The sequence below is a fragment of the Achroia grisella genome, unplaced genomic scaffold (genome assembly GCF_030625045.1).
Source record: "Achroia grisella isolate CSIRO2021 unplaced genomic scaffold, CSIRO_AGI_Agris_v1 utg402, whole genome shotgun sequence".
In the NCBI taxonomy this organism is placed as follows: domain Eukaryota; kingdom Metazoa; phylum Arthropoda; class Insecta; order Lepidoptera; family Pyralidae; genus Achroia; species Achroia grisella.
The window spans coordinates 7,564,228-7,580,137 of NW_026712841.1; the positions used below are offsets into that span (position 1 = coordinate 7,564,228).

A 15,910-nucleotide genomic window follows, 5' to 3' on the forward strand; every position below is an offset into this window, starting at 1 on the left:
CTGTTGCCCGAGACAAAGGGACGTTCCATGCCTCAGTCCATCGCCGAGGGCGAGAGACTGATCCGGGAAACAGTATTATGTGGGTATGTATTCACTTTATCCTAAGGATATAAAAGTCATTGCTCTTAAGAATATCCTTCAATTCTTGTCCCGGTCTGGTCTAGGCAGTGAACTTTGAAAAAGGGCGAGTACAATAGATTTCTTAGGTCGCAGTGCCACAGGTCTAAGCACTTCTTAGCCCAAAACTCGCAATAGAAAATATTTTTTTCCTGTATGACATGCTAAACTTCAATATATAGGTACTATTAAAAATTTAAAGAAAAGTGTAGATGTACTATGAGAGATATATAGCAGAAAAAAAAATGTATATATGTATTTTTTTGTCTTCATAAGAATGTTCTTCAAATTTCTTTATTCTCAAAGAATAGTTTGTGTAATATTATTCATAGTATTGAGTATTTTTGCTTCAAATGTTTTAAATGTTGTTTGTTGCAGAAACCGTAAGAGCGAAGATAATTTGAGAGAAATTCCACTGATGATATCAAACAAGGAAATCTACAGCCCTTAATCTGTTTGCGACTTGAATTGGGCGATATCAAAGAATCTCCTTGTATAAAATTTGCTAAAAAACAATTACTTGGAGACCCCCTTAGTTATTTATTCAATACGTACAAAGTTTAGACGCTTTAATCGAGCAGTTAAGGAGAAAATGACAGAAATGTATTTTTACTAGTTTGATAAAACCAGTTGAGATTATATAAGTTTTTTATTAGTCTTATGATAGAAAATCTGTATAGAATATGCTTGGACATTTACTAGAATGTCGCATACTGCTCCAGTATAAATAGGAATGTTATTTTTTTATAATTGAAATGGCAAATAAGTTAACGGCCACCCTGATGGTAAATGGTAACCATCGACTGTAAAGTAACAACACACATTATCACACATTGTCATGCCTCTTTTTATGTAATTTCACTGTTACCTAACCTGCAACATAGCTTTTTACAAGCTGCTTGGCGGCTGAAAAAGGTGAGATTCACACAGATCACTTTTTAGTCTACTTCTGGTAAATGAACAGGGTCTGGTCAAATTTTAACATGGATGTTTATTTAATATAATTTGTTGTTCTTCTTTAGATATTAAGAAAATATACGGACAAAAATCAAATGCAATTTAGATTTTTCAATAAACGAGTCAACATTTTGGACATAGTCCATCGAGCCGGATACATTTTCGTAATCAGTTGATTTCCCATCACTTTCATTTTAAACACTAACCCGTTGTATTGTTAGATATTTTATAAATAAATTACAGTAAAAGTCTTAAGTACTATACTTAGACGCGGTCATTTTTTATATGTAAAATTAAGAAAAAACTACCTGCTTTTCTTCAGTTTACCCGTGATCATGGCGATTGAAACACTGTCGCAATATCGGGAACTACTATTAGAGTGTAACTCAATTTTACCTATAAATACGTACTGTTGGACATTATTATTAAATAAGACAAAAATATATAAATACAACATTTATTTACATCAATCACGTCTGTTTTATGCTCAAATACATTTTGCTGTTGATGTTTTGTTTGACCGGGTTGATCCGCTTCAGTATCTGCGTCATGGTCTCCACGAGCCGCTCGCTGCTCACCCCGGTCCGCTTGGACTTGAACTTGGTGAGCAGTTCCGTTGTGGTCATCGGCTTGCGAGCCAGATACCTTCGTACCGCTTCCTCGGTCACCCCGCATTCGCTGTAAAATTATATATATAAGCAAATTAGTATTTTTTACGTATCTGAAATAGGAAACAGCTGACTGCCCACCTGATGGAAAGTATTCACATTCCACCATAGCTTATAGACATAGATAACACCATAACTAGTAACATACATATATTTGAATAGGACAATACGTATTTTATCTTGCCCTTTTCGTTCCTGTCGTGACACCAGTGATTTCTGGCAGCTAAGACTGTGATTTCCGATTGATCCCCCGTCCAATTCAAATGGGGATCAAAATTGAACGATGGCTTGAACCCCTAACGGGTACCGGTAGGGGTTTGAACTCTGACAAATAAAGTCGTATGCATCAGGCGGGAGTTGGCCTACAGCCACTCCATAAGTCCTTCTGCTGTAAAGGTCAGCTGCGGCCACAACATTAGCAGGATTATCATTAATTGTTTTTTTTGTGTAAATAATAAAAGTAGTATTTTATTTTAGATTTTAACATTACATAATAAAATCTAAAATAAAACAATGAAGTTTCTGACATAAAGAATGTCAGTTTTACTTTGTATTAATTCTCCGTAATTTAAATTAATTAACTTGATTAAAACCTCAACTTACTAAAAATCAGTCATTATTAGGTTTACAATATAGTAGAAATAATACCAACACGTAAGCGGGGTCGAGCTTGGCACGCTTGGTCGGGGGGCCACCGTGTGCTGAGGAGGCCGCCGAGCCGACCCCCTGCGGCGCTGGCGAGCCCGCACGGGACGTGCTCGCGCTGCCCGGTGCTGAGTGAAACAAATATCGATAAGTCTTTGGGACGGACAGGTTCCAAATAGTGAATAACCATTACCTTCTATTGCTGATAATCAAACAATATAAATACAATATTTATATGACGTCATGTATATTGTACTGATAAATTAATTAATTATTTCCATTGGCTTTTCTCACATTTTTTTAGCCTCTTTTTATTTTTTATAGTCCAGCCGCTTCTCCACATAATTATGTGCAGAGAAATGAACTGTTCATCTCGTTTCACATATATGGAGACAGAAAAACTGTTGATTTCGCTCCACATATGTGGGGTGTCCCATGGTAAGGAAGGCTTGTGCTTGTGTACTAGACAACTGATATAAATATTTAGATATATATTTTTTGTAGCCACCCAGACCGATACAAACAATTATAATTATGAATACAAATGTTTGCACAGTACGAGGAATCCTACCCCAGATCATCAGAAGTAAATCGGTGTGCTAAACCGCTAGACCACCGAGGTCGCTTTTAACTTGAATGTAATGAGTCTTACCGGAGGCGCCGCTGGCCACCCCGTTCTTGTCTTCCTTCTTGCTTTTCTTGGGCTTCTTGCTGCTGCTGTTTTCCGGGTCGGTGTCCGAGTCAGAACTGAGTTCGCTACTCGAATCTGCTACAAACATAAAATAAAAATAACTTTCGTTTCGGAAACTTAATAATATTTTATCTGACCCCACACTAGGATAAGCATCTATCGTGGAAGTCAAAGCAAGTTTAATAGTCAAAGTAACATTGGTACGGGTGACAGTAATGTTGTTGTTACCTTTAATACCTTTAATATTTTACCAATTAATAATAGGGAATAACATCTGGAAGTATTTTTATATGAAGGGTGAGAACTACTGTACCTAAATGACACCCCTAATTACGTAATGTCACATAGTAATAACGTAAATGAGGTTTGATAGCTCTATCAAACTAACCGTATGCTCGATTACCAAATTTTTTTATGCCATTAGAATGAGCAGACCACTTTGTAAGAACCGTTACAAATTTAAATGAATTTTAAATTTATATTATATTTATTTACTAACATAGTTTATGAGTTGTTTACTATAAATATGAATGGATAATATGGATCTGAAATAAATAGATGGATGTAAAAAGAAATAATTATACGAAATATAGACACGGACCTTTCTTTTCTTCATTCTTCCGTTTCTTCTTGGTGAGTTTGCTGGCGCGCTCCTCGCCCTCCTTCGTGGGTTCGTCTTCTTGTTCAGACTCCTGTTTCTGCTCTGCCTCCTCGTCGGAGTCCTCGTCTGATGTTAACAGCTTCCTGGTTAGTCATGAAAGGTACTAATTATTCACTCGATCCTTCAGACTTTGGTGCTGTCTCCCCGCCCGGGGCATAGGCCCCCGTGTTCCCCAAAGAAGAACAATTATTCTAAGATAAGTGTTAATAATACCTGAGCGCGTCCTCTTCAGCGACTCCCTTCAGTTCCTTGTTAGCCTTTGTCTCGTGGTCCGACTCACTGTAATGTATAACACAATAATTGAACATAAGAAATAAACGTTATTTAGGGAGGGAATTGTTAGTAATATTGTGGCTCGTACGTCATACTCGTGAACGGGAGCTGCTTGTTGTGGAATTAGTGTTCCCTTATGACACCATTGCAATACCATATGCTGGTGGTCACTCCATCCTCTCTAATTGATTTTAAAAATAAATCTATATTTATGTAATTACGTGAAAAGAATACGAGCTGCGTTTCATGTCAGTTCTTCTCATCTCGAAATCATTCTGAACTGACGGTAGATTTGACATATCATAAGAGTCTGTAATAGACCTATATGAATAAATATATTTTGATTTGACTGATTTAACATGTTGACTAATGATCACATAGCTAGCAATGTTAAGTTAATCTTTATGCGGTTCCCCCTTGAAACTCTTGTGATAAATTCATGGTGAATTTACAACGATGGGCTGACTGACTTGACCGCACGCCTATATTACCATTCGCCACTGGTGCTTCGTCAGCGTCCGATACACCCGCAGTACTAACGGTATATGCTGGCGGGGCACTGGTGGATGATGATAAGATGAGTATAAGGTCAGGTCATTTAGCCCAATGTGGAAATTCAGCAGGAATTTATCACAATGGTTACCAGGGGGAACTGCGTGGAGCTCAACCTTACAGGCTGAGTAATCGGGATCATTAGCAATGAGATTTAATCCACATTACTAATAATCTCCTTACGCCAATATTATAAAATGTCGCAACCAGTCCTTTTTATTAATTATTAGTAATGGGAAATATGAGAAGAGTTGCACAGGATAGGAGTCAATGGAAGTTGATGGAGGAGGCCTATGCCAAAAGGCACACTGAAATTAGAGACATATTATAAAAAAAAAAAAAGAATTTGTATACTATAGTTAAAGAAAAATATTTGTAAATTTCAGAATAAATAGCTTATTATAATGGGAAATATAAACACAGAGTAAGTTGAGAAACATATTTTGATAGAAATATAGATTAGTTAAAAAAACTCTAAATAAGTCTGTATTTTAAGCGGATACTAACATGAGTCTTATTACAACGCAATAAGGTGTACCTGTCTGACGAATCGGATATGTAGTCCCGCTCCCGGCCCTCCTCGTCTCCATCGTCGCTCTCCTCGAACGCTTCATCTTCTACCTTCTTCTTCTTCTTTTTATTTGCAGCAACTATAAATAATAATAATAATCTCAGGACAATTCACACAGCGCCACCTAGTCCCAAGTTAAGCTAGCTGAAGCTTATGTAATGGGTACTAGATAACTGATAAATAAATAGATATATTTTTCCGTCAGTACATACATATTATATGTACAAAACATCCAGGCCGATACAAACAAACATACTCATGAATATAAATGTTTGTGCCGTGCGAGGAATCCTACCCGCGACTCTCGGAAGTAAGACGTGTGATACACTGCTAGACCACCGAGAAGAATAAATATATATTGGTTGCAAAAATATTGTGTGATAACACTTTGTGGTAAAAACAAACAGTGTCCGGTAGCCAAGTAACATTTAGATACTCTTCCATATGCTACGGGCTTCGCGCTAAACTCCTGTTTTAACATAAACAAAAGCACACACAACAAAAAGCTTTTCCACCATTAATAAAAAAAAATTCTTGAGTTTCTCTAAGTCGACACCAAGTGAAAGATTGGTCACTTGTAAATATTGTTTTTTTTATGTTACAACCTAAAAATAGAATTCCGAAACAGAACATGAATGCTCATAGAATTACTAATTGTTTACGAAAATGATTTTAAAATTGTATATTATTGTGGTTCAATAAATTTATTATTATTATTAATTTATTAGTCCCCGCGTTGGCTTAAATCGGCACTGAAAATTAACTAACCTTTTTTGTCTTTCTTCTTCTTATTGCCAGAGTCGGAGTCTTCTTTTTCGCCGGCCTCGGATTCCGACGAGTCTTCGCCGGATTCTATCCACTCGTCCATATCTGATATTTTCAGATCTATAATAAAAAAACGTATACATATATATATATATATATATATATATATATACGTTTACGTATATATTATGGGTAAGATAATGGAATACTGCACTCGCCTGCGGTAACGGGTTACGCTGGTGGGGCACCAGTGGATGATGATAAGATGAGCTTGACGTCTGGTCAGTTAGCCCATCGTGAAAAATTCACCAAGAATTTATCATGGTGGTTTCCAGAGGGAACCGCATGGAGGTCAAACTGACATGGTATATGGCTAGCAATGAGATTATCAGTCCACATTACTAAAATTCCCCTATATATGGTACATGAACAGCACCATACGCTTCATGTTATGTGACGCCCAGAATACCCACGATCGATCGATCCGATGTGCTATTTCATATAATAGCACGTTACAAACATTTCTGTTCAAAAGTACAATTGTTTGTATCGGTTTGGATATTTTCTATGTATATTATGTATGTATTTACAAAAATTGTATCTGTGTATTTATATCAGTTGTCTAGTACCCATAACACAAGCTCTGCTTAGCAAATTATATTTAAATACATTTTTTAAATGCATATACAAAAATCCCAGACAAACAATTATATTTATGAATACAAATGTTTGTACCGTGCGAGGAATCGAAACGACTATCGAATGTAAAGGGGTGTGGTAAATCGATAGACCACCAAATATAGACTAAACATATGTCTAACCCTTCTTAGCCTTGGCTCCTTTAGTTTTCTTCTCGTCAGGGTCCTCTGCCTCATCTACACCTTCATCACCTCGCATTCGTTTACGGAACATAAGGGAGAAGTAATTCATCACCTTATTGCGTCTGAAACAAATCTAATATATAAAATTCCGTGTCACAGTGTTTATTTGTAAGTTTAATGTACAGATTATGTAAAAAGAACACAATTGACTTATTAAATCAATGGCTAAAATGGCTGACAACGTAAAATAGGGATTTCTTCAAGTCAACAAGAGTTTGTAACAATATACTCCTTCGTAAAGAAAGGCTCTATTTTTTAAACCCTAAATGGACTTACTCGATAAAAAATACATTACTTTTTGTTATTTTTATTTAATTTTAATTTTTCCTCCATCAACTCCTATTTTTTTAATAGCGATATTAATTTATATGGCAAAACAACAATGGTCGTTACTGCTTGTAAATATATAAATAACTAGAGGCAAATTATAATATACCTTCCGAACTCCTGCTCAGCTTCCTCTGCAGATAACGCTTTATATCTTTGGATAGGCTGAAAGTTGTACCTAAAATTAGATGAACATTTTTTACATTTAAACTTTAATCTGTACCATACAACTATACCGATTTAGACCGAAAAGTACAGAGTTCTAATCTGACCGATATCAAACAAAAATATATATTTTTCTCTAAGATAGAAATAAACTCTCATAAGATAGAAACCATTACCAGTAGCAGCAAATATCAAATCAAAACTAAGAAAATCGAAACCGAGAAATGGTGATATTGTAAAGTTTCATCAAAATCCATTCAGTAGTTTTTGAGTAAAATAATCTATAATAATAATAATAATCTCAAGACAATTCACACAGCACCATCTAGTCCCAAGTTAAGCTAGCTAAAGCTTGTGTTATGGTTACTAGATAATTGATACAACTACATAGATTTTTTTTTCGTAAATACATACATATTATACATACATGGGAAAACACACAGAGCGATATAAATAACCATACTCAAGAATACAAATGTTTGTGCCGTGCGAGGAATCGAACCCGCGACCATCAGAAGTAACGCGGTGTACTAAACCGCTAGACTAACAAGGCCGTGAAAATAGTAACGAACATCCATATACATAATATTAGTAAGATACGTTATAAAAAAAATCTTGTGTATTAAATTGTAAAACATAATTACCACTCTTGTAGTGGGTACGCGTCAATAGCACCGTCCGCAGCGTGCGTGAACACGTAGTAAGCAGCATTCTCAGACACGCCACCCTCGCGGATACCCTTAAATCTGAACATACAACACAAATTATAATGTGTTCCTTAAACAAATATGCAAATACTACTAAAAAGTAACTACTTGGGAGCCGTTCATTAATCACATGATAGCATTTTTAACCCCTCCCTCCCTTCCCTTTGGTGAGACGTAGTTTAAGAGTAGTACCCTCCTTTACATACACAAAAACGTGGTATTTATTGGACTTACGAATAATCTTAATTTTTTTAGAATATCATTATAGATGAAACCGATATCTGGTAACTATCTATACTGGTACTAGTATATCTGGATTATTTATTATTACACTCCGGTAAGTTACCCGATACTCTTGTATTTGTACTGTTGTTTTTTGTTTTTTGGAATTATTGTAATGCTATTGGTCACAGCAGGAGTGCCATGACTCCAAATCTTAGCAGCGGCTGTAAGCCAACTCCTGCCGGACAGATACGACTTTAGTGTAAGAGGGTTCTAACTTCGACTCAGGATATCGTCTTTTGGATGTCCGTTTGAATTGGATGGGTGATCAATCAGATTTATTCTATAAAAAACCAAGCTACTAAAGAAGCCAGCCAAGTTTCTTTAAAATATATTTACAGTAAAATACTCTTACTAACTTCTTGCCAGTTTTGCCGCCCACTTTTAGTATCCACGGCTGGTCCTCAGGTTTGTATTTGCGTGATATTATACCGAATTTTTTACGACGCGCCTCCTCTCGTACATCGCGGCCATACTCCGAACCAGCGCCGAATCTAAAAATTATTAATTCCATATGTCATATATTAAAGATACTTGGTAATATCCAGTCTGGTTTCTGTCTTGTGATTGAACACATAGTTTTGTTGAAGAAATATATAGTACAATAATTTATAATGGGATAAATATTTTAATAATAGTTGTAGAAACAGTGAGGTGACATATAAAAAATTTTTTTTAATTTTGATTCCTGGACACAAAAAAAATAAATATTAAAAGAGTTTCTCAACAGTTTTCCCAAATTTAGTGTTTACTGATATGTATATTCCTACATAGAGCTGTTGTATATTGAATTTATTGGGATAAGGGATTAACCCTTCAAAACTTTTTCACACAACATACATTTTAGTCTAGGAACTTTAAATTGAGATTTTGTTAAAGTTAATTAATTGGGTGCCTAATTTAGGGCTAGTAACTGACAGGAAATGCAGTATTACATTTAAAACATCTGTATATTCATATTTGTGGTTACACCAAAAAAGTATTATTACAATAGTCTCTTGATACAATACAAATGCATAATATTTGTAGTTAAATAAAGGTAATTTTAAGAAATAAATGATAACAAATGATGGATGATGATGATGGCTGTCATTTATCTCTTAAAATTATACTTACAATTCAACTTTCATACATATTCAGCTGTTGTAAAATTGTAATAAACAGACAGACTTCATCCTGTCAGTATGTATAATATAAATTTATAAAAAAATATATATTTATATAAAATAGAAAAATAAGTATTGTATTATACTTTGGCATTTCTTCATCCAATCCTTTGAATTCTTTTATGTTATTTTCCCTTTCCATCTTGACATGTGTCCATTTTGCAAAATCTACATTGAGTGTGGCATTAAATCTCATTACATGATACTTTTTCTTCACATTTTTCGGGACTCTGATCTTGAACTCTTGAACGGCAGCACTAGACTGATGAAAATTATAAAATAGATGTGAAAAATATATAAAAGTTAAAACTCCAATTGCAAATGTACTACTGGCCTAGCCTAATGACTGCAGATTGTTGAGAATAAAAGACTAGTGACTATTTCTAGCCATGTACATACTATGTCAGGTTGATCTCCATGAAGAGGACCCTGAGAACTATCATAATTTATTTCTGGTGAATGTGTCAGCCCTACCAATCATGGTAGGGCTGACTTAACTACATGATCATCCTGTCATTCTCTACTGATACGCCCCAAATATATGGTAAACCTGTGCCTTAATAAGTAAGATGTTTCATTTACGTTTATTCATTTTAAGTAACAAGAAACTTGAGATACTTGGAATTCTAGTTAAAAAAACATACTACGTTTTAAATATAATTAGAGAGACTTTAAATTCTATTTTTAAAAGAACATACTTCGTTTTAAATATTATTAGAGACATTGAATGTGCAGGCTGGAAATATAATATTGGTGTAATTTATAAAAAAGAAACACTTACTGATGGACCAGCTGTCGTCATCTTCGAATAACCAGAAATATATTGGTTATTTTATAGTTAATTACATTAATACATGTTCATCTATATATTTATTGAGTAGTTTGAAATAAAATAATATTTTTACTTAATAAATTCGTCGGTATTAGTAGAATAATTTCATTAAAGAAAAATAAATAAAATATTTGGAAAAAACACAATATACAGAAAATATAACACGATTGTCAGATGTAACACAGACGTCAGAAACATAAATAGGTACAGATTACAGAACACAGAGTGTAAATACATGCGGTGTTAAGTCTAATAAAGTGTCAATGTTATAATGTATAAATAATACTTAACCAAAGCAATTTGTTTTGTTTACTATTTCTTGAATTTATTTTTAATAGCAATTTACCTGTTACTTTGATAATTAAAATGGGAAAGAAAAAGAATAAAAACAAAGTTAGCGGTGCTGTAAAAACCGCAGCTAAGACCGAAAAGAAATTAGCTAATAAACTTAAAAAGGAGCTGGCAAATTTGGGAGAGGTTAGTCCATGCTGCTCATATCGTTTTTATGAATTAACTATGTAATTAAATAAGTTTGATAACTATCCCATGATTGTATACACGTATATAAAGTTAGTTTTCAGAGTCAAATATTTATGTTTAACATACATTTACTCTTAATATAATATTTGATACATTATATACTCTAGTTATAACTGTATAAAGCAGTACTGTAATAACATTAGATATAATAACTATCTCTTACAGGAAGATATCGCAAAAGTGATAGCAGAGATTGAGAAAGAGGAAGCGAGACGGGCTGCTGCCACTGAGAAGACTCTACCAGGGCCGCCATCTGCAAGAGCATACGCATCTCTCACTCCTCACCCAACCAATAATGAGCTTATTATGTTTGGAGGGGAATACCATAATGGGCAAAAGGTACTTTTTTTAATATGAGTGCATTTTACAAAGGCATACTTTGTACAAAATCTTCCACATGGTTATCTCTATCACATATGTCTCACCTATTTTAGTAGCTTGACTTGTAAACTGTGTTTCAGCTTAGTGTTTTTTTTGTAAATACACACACAATATACATAGAAAACACCCAACCGATACAAACAACCATACTCATAAAAATAATCTAATCGAAGAATCAAATCTGTAACCATCGGAAGTAAGACAGTGTGCTAAATTGCTACTTTTTGGCCACTAGAATTGTCAACTATATAATTTAAACAAAACTTTCAGTTCCAAGTATTGTTCTGTCACAACAAATGGTTTTAGAGTTATCCACTTATGTAAATGTCAAAGTACAACTCTACATTTATACAGGAATTTTAGTCTTTTAAAAAATATTTAATATAATCTTTTTCAGACTGAAGTTTATAACGAGTTACTATTTTATAATCCTGTAAATAACACATGGAAGAAAGTGAAAGCGCCTGGGGCTCCTCCGCCGCGCAGTGCACATCAGGCGGTCGCCACGCCCGCCAATAAGTATGCTTATATATATACAGGCTGACTTTTCTTTTATTTGGAGGGTATTAACATAAATTTCAATACCAATTGATCACTTTCATGTACTGATATGTCACATTTTTGTTGCGTGTACACAAAGTCTCCTGGTTATTGGTTTGGAAATATTATCAAAATATAAAATCATACTCTAATGATCATAATTAATATTTTTTTAAATTAAAGTTTAGACCTTATTCTATTGCCATTCCATAGGACAATGTATTTTAGGAATATTTTTTTATGGGTATAATTTTTTTCTAAATGATCCTATAATAACAATTATAATAAATTAGTATAAAAAATCATAGAAGAGTCTTTTCATCTTTCATTTTTTTATACCACATTGTTTGCAAACAGTGTGGTATAAATACATTGAACAAATTAAAATTAGAAACACAAGCAGATCTTGTTTGGTATACTTTCAGAGGTGAGCTGTGGGTTTTTGGTGGAGAGTTCACAAGTCCATCAGAGACACAGTTCTATCATTACAAGGATCTGTGGTGCTTTTCTCTTGCTGATAAAAAATGGGAAAAGGTGTGGTAAATATTTTGTTTTCTTATATTTAATAATCTCTTTTATCACATTGTAATAGATTGCAAATAAAAAAAACCTTCAATATAGCACTAGTTTCTAAGTTATGTTAAGCTGTATATTTTGTCTCTCGTAGTCTACATAACTCAATTGTATGTTAAATTTCCTGCCCATAAGACTTATATTCAGTCCCCTTGGGGTTGTTGTCCCCCAGACTTGACATCGAGGAAAAGGGGTTCTTCCTGAGGCCCCAACCTTCACCCTCTGGGGAAGGGGATTTTTACTAATGTGGATTGATGATCCCACTGCTAGTTACGTACCTTATCAGGTTGAACTCCATGCAGTTCCCCATGGAAACCATCATGATAAATTTCTGATGTAATTGTCACAATGGGCTAACTGACCCGACCTTATGCTCATATTATGCGCGCAGGCGGGTGGATCATTGCATTATTTTTATGATTAATAACCCCGTTACTAGCAACAAAACATCACATAATACAACAATATCCACATTACTAACAATCCCCTTTCACGTAAAAAGCGTAAACAGTTCAACATTCCTTATCATCCATTCAAAAATAACCTACACACTCTTAGGGGGATGCGGAAGACCCGGTTCATTAACTATGATGCTGGGTTGTAGGTGTCAGCTCCGCACGGTCCGTCGGCGCGGTCCGGGCACCGCATGGCGCCGGTGGGGCGGCGGCTGGTGGTGTTCGGCGGGTACGCGGACGACGGCCGCGAGGCGCGCTACTTCGACGACCTGCACTGCTTCTGCCTCGACTCCAGGACCTGGACCAAGTTACAGCCGGCGGGCCGCGGGCCTAGCGCGCGCTCCGCCTGCATCATGCTGCCCGTCGGTGCGGATGGGGTTAGTTCTCGTTTGATGATCTTGATGCTGGTTTAATACAGTATGGTCGCCAGATCAATTAGTGTGAAATATTTTTAAACATATGTAGATTAAGGTGTATGCTTCCTTATCTCGGCCTCGGTGGTCTAGCAGTTTAGCACACTGTCTTCCTTACTTCCGATGGTCGCGGTATAGTGTATAATATAATAATTTAATCTAATATTTAATTCGGCTATTTAAACTAATAATACTAATATCAAAGGTCTACGAAAACTTGGATGTTGATTTTGCGATCTTTATAACGAAATTGTAAATAATACCGCAAAAGAAACATTACTGAAACTAATTTATCATATTTCCACTCTAGGATTAATGACAAATAGGTTTCAATGTAAATGATTGTTTGTCTTTCAGTTAATAGTATACGGCGGGTTCTCTCGCGTCCGCGAGGGCCGCACGGAGCGTACGCACACGCACACGGACATGTTCCGGCTGGCGGCGCGTCCGGGGCCCGGGGGGCCCGGGGGGCCCGGGGGCCACGTGGGCGTCACGTGGCGCAGCACGGGCAGCGGGGCCGCGCCGGGCCCGCGCGCCGGCCAGGCCGCCGCCGTCAACACGCACAGCGGCCGCGCGTACGTGTTCGGCGGCGTCACGGTGAGTGGTCTTTTTCATTTTCCTACATATAAGTATTTAGGGATAAAATATTCATAAAACATTAACTATAGATCAACAGCCTACTAAATATCAATCTTAATTTCAAATCTGTATAATTAATTGTAACTAAGAATCGTCACGGTGTCAGCTATCATACAAAAAACGAGTATGATCGGTATACTCGTTTTATTAATTTTGTTTATAGCTGTAGCTACATACCAAATGAGCGACTAAATACAGAAACGAGTAAATAAATACTGGAATGAATGATTTTCGCAATAGAGAATAAAACTATTTCTTTCTTCACAATTCTCATTACATATGATTAGTTGACTCGCGCAACTTCGCCTGCGGTAATCTTTTTTCTGTTTTCGCGACATTTTTTATGGCCTGTAGTATTCTTCGATAAATTGGCTATCCATCACCAAAAGAATTTTCAAAATCGGATGAATTTCTATGTAGGACGTTATCCCGAACTATATACTATATAATATTATATGAATTTAGATTATTACCACATCTCCATTATTAAGTCCTGTTAATATGATGTGGTGTCGTGAACTTTGAAAACTTTAATATTGTTAATAGGATGTAGAAGAAACGGAGGAGGAGCTCAAAGGGGAGATGAGCGATGAACTACTCATGATAGACTTGGAGACGGCCAAGTGGCACAATGTAACTCTACGCACTGAGCAACAGAGTTCACAATCGCCTGCACAGCCAGAAAAAGTTGTTTCTGAAGACAAGCAAGAAGAAGAAGTCACTGGTAAGTGATTTTGGATATTTCGTTTAATATAATTTGACCTTGACAAACAATTTATCGGCACACATGATGTTAATATGAATTTCCTAAATAAGAACAAATGTCAACATAAAGATTTTATTTTAATATAAAAACATTATGTCCCACACATTTTTTAAGGATTCTACTCTTGAACCTCATAATATCCATTTTAGAAGTTTTCAACCCAGAGGACATGATTGACGAAATTGGACTCTTGCTCGGTAGTTGTTTAGTACCGATAACACATGCTCTGCATAGTTGGGTCTTGAGGACGCTGTGTGAATTGTCCTGAGTTAGTATTATTATTTCCTATTCGCTGTGCAGTTGTGACGGACGAGGTGTTCACAATGAAGTTAGGAGGCACAGCATTGCCGACGTCGACTACACCGTCTCCCAGTGCGGACGGGGTCGTGTGCGGACGGCGCGGGGGCCCGTCGGCGCGCATGTCCGCCATGATGTGCGTGCAGCGCTCCACGCTCTACTTATATGGAGGCGTGTTAGAACGAGACGAGAAACAGTTCTACCTCAGCGATATGTACAGCTTAGGTGAGTGATTTTACAACTAAATAATTTGTTAAAGAGAGACGAACTTCTTAGCATTCTATGGATTTGCCGTGGTCCGTTTGCTGCCACTTGCGTTCTATAATAGTTGTATTATAGAAGGCGCTGTCAGAACCGGAAATTACGACATACATATAATTACATACAATTTCAGATCTGCACAAACTGAATGAGTGGAAAACCATAATAGCGCAGCCGCCGTTGCCTGACTGGCTCGGGTCAGACTCAGAGACGGGCGACACTGGCTCCGACTCCAGCTCTGACGACTCAGAAGATTCTGATGACGATTAACCTTCGGCTAATGTAATTCTATTGATGGCCTCGCATGGTGCAAACATTTGTATTCTTGTTTAATTCTTTTTATGAATCGTAAGAGAGAACTGGAACCTAAAAGGAAGGAGGATAAAAGGAGGAAGGAAGGAAAGGGAAGTTTCCACTTAATTTAGGTACCAGGGAACAATGTAAAATGTAAATATTCGATGAAAAAAATAAAAAATATAATTATGACTATGTTTGCTTGTGTCGGTCTGAATGTTTCTATGTATATTATATATGCATTTATTATATTACATATGTTTTCTATATATATTATGAATGTACAAAAAGAATAGTATGTATATCATTATAACACAGGTTCTGCTTAGCTTGGGACTAGATGGCGCTGTGTGAATTGCCCATGGTTATTATTATTCATAGTGTTGTTATCATCATAACGAATTCGAACATCTGTGCCGTTTCAGAACACTTGTATGAAGCGCGTAGTGAATATTTAAGACACCAAGGCTGTACATTCGTCATAGTGCATA

General features: G+C 36.0%; 2 protein-coding genes across 3 annotated transcripts; one reads left to right on the forward strand and one right to left on the reverse strand.

Annotated features, from left to right (window-relative positions):
- Positions 1-1,517: 1,517 nt before the first annotated feature.
- LOC131844404 (general transcription factor IIF subunit 1) lies at positions 1,518-10,314 on the reverse strand. 2 transcript variants are annotated; one of them, XM_059193290.1, is made up of 13 exons: positions 10,210-10,314; positions 9,515-9,690; positions 8,622-8,756; positions 7,918-8,019; positions 7,218-7,286; positions 6,722-6,843; positions 5,904-6,020; positions 5,103-5,214; positions 3,953-4,018; positions 3,680-3,822; positions 3,040-3,153; positions 2,395-2,515; positions 1,518-1,752 (listed from the first exon to the last, which is right to left on the reverse strand). In XM_059193290.1, the coding sequence occupies exons 1-13, from the start codon at positions 10,228-10,230 to the stop codon at positions 1,545-1,547; spliced, it is 1,506 nt and encodes a 501-aa protein (XP_059049273.1). In that variant the 5' UTR covers positions 10,231-10,314; the 3' UTR covers positions 1,518-1,544. The 2 variants fall into 2 exon arrangements, with proteins under 2 accessions (XP_059049273.1, XP_059049272.1); XM_059193289.1 differs by having other exon boundaries at positions 3,040-3,156.
- Positions 10,315-10,545: 231 nt separating this feature from the next.
- Positions 10,546-15,496, forward strand: LOC131844407 (kelch domain-containing protein 4). Its single transcript, XM_059193293.1, has 9 exons — positions 10,546-10,737; positions 10,966-11,139; positions 11,579-11,700; positions 12,147-12,255; positions 12,899-13,126; positions 13,520-13,759; positions 14,348-14,525; positions 14,868-15,089; positions 15,259-15,496. Exons 1-9 carry the CDS (start codon positions 10,627-10,629, stop codon positions 15,393-15,395), a joined length of 1,521 nt encoding a protein of 506 aa, XP_059049276.1. The 5' UTR covers positions 10,546-10,626; the 3' UTR covers positions 15,396-15,496.
- The last annotated feature ends 414 nt before the right edge of the window (positions 15,497-15,910 follow it).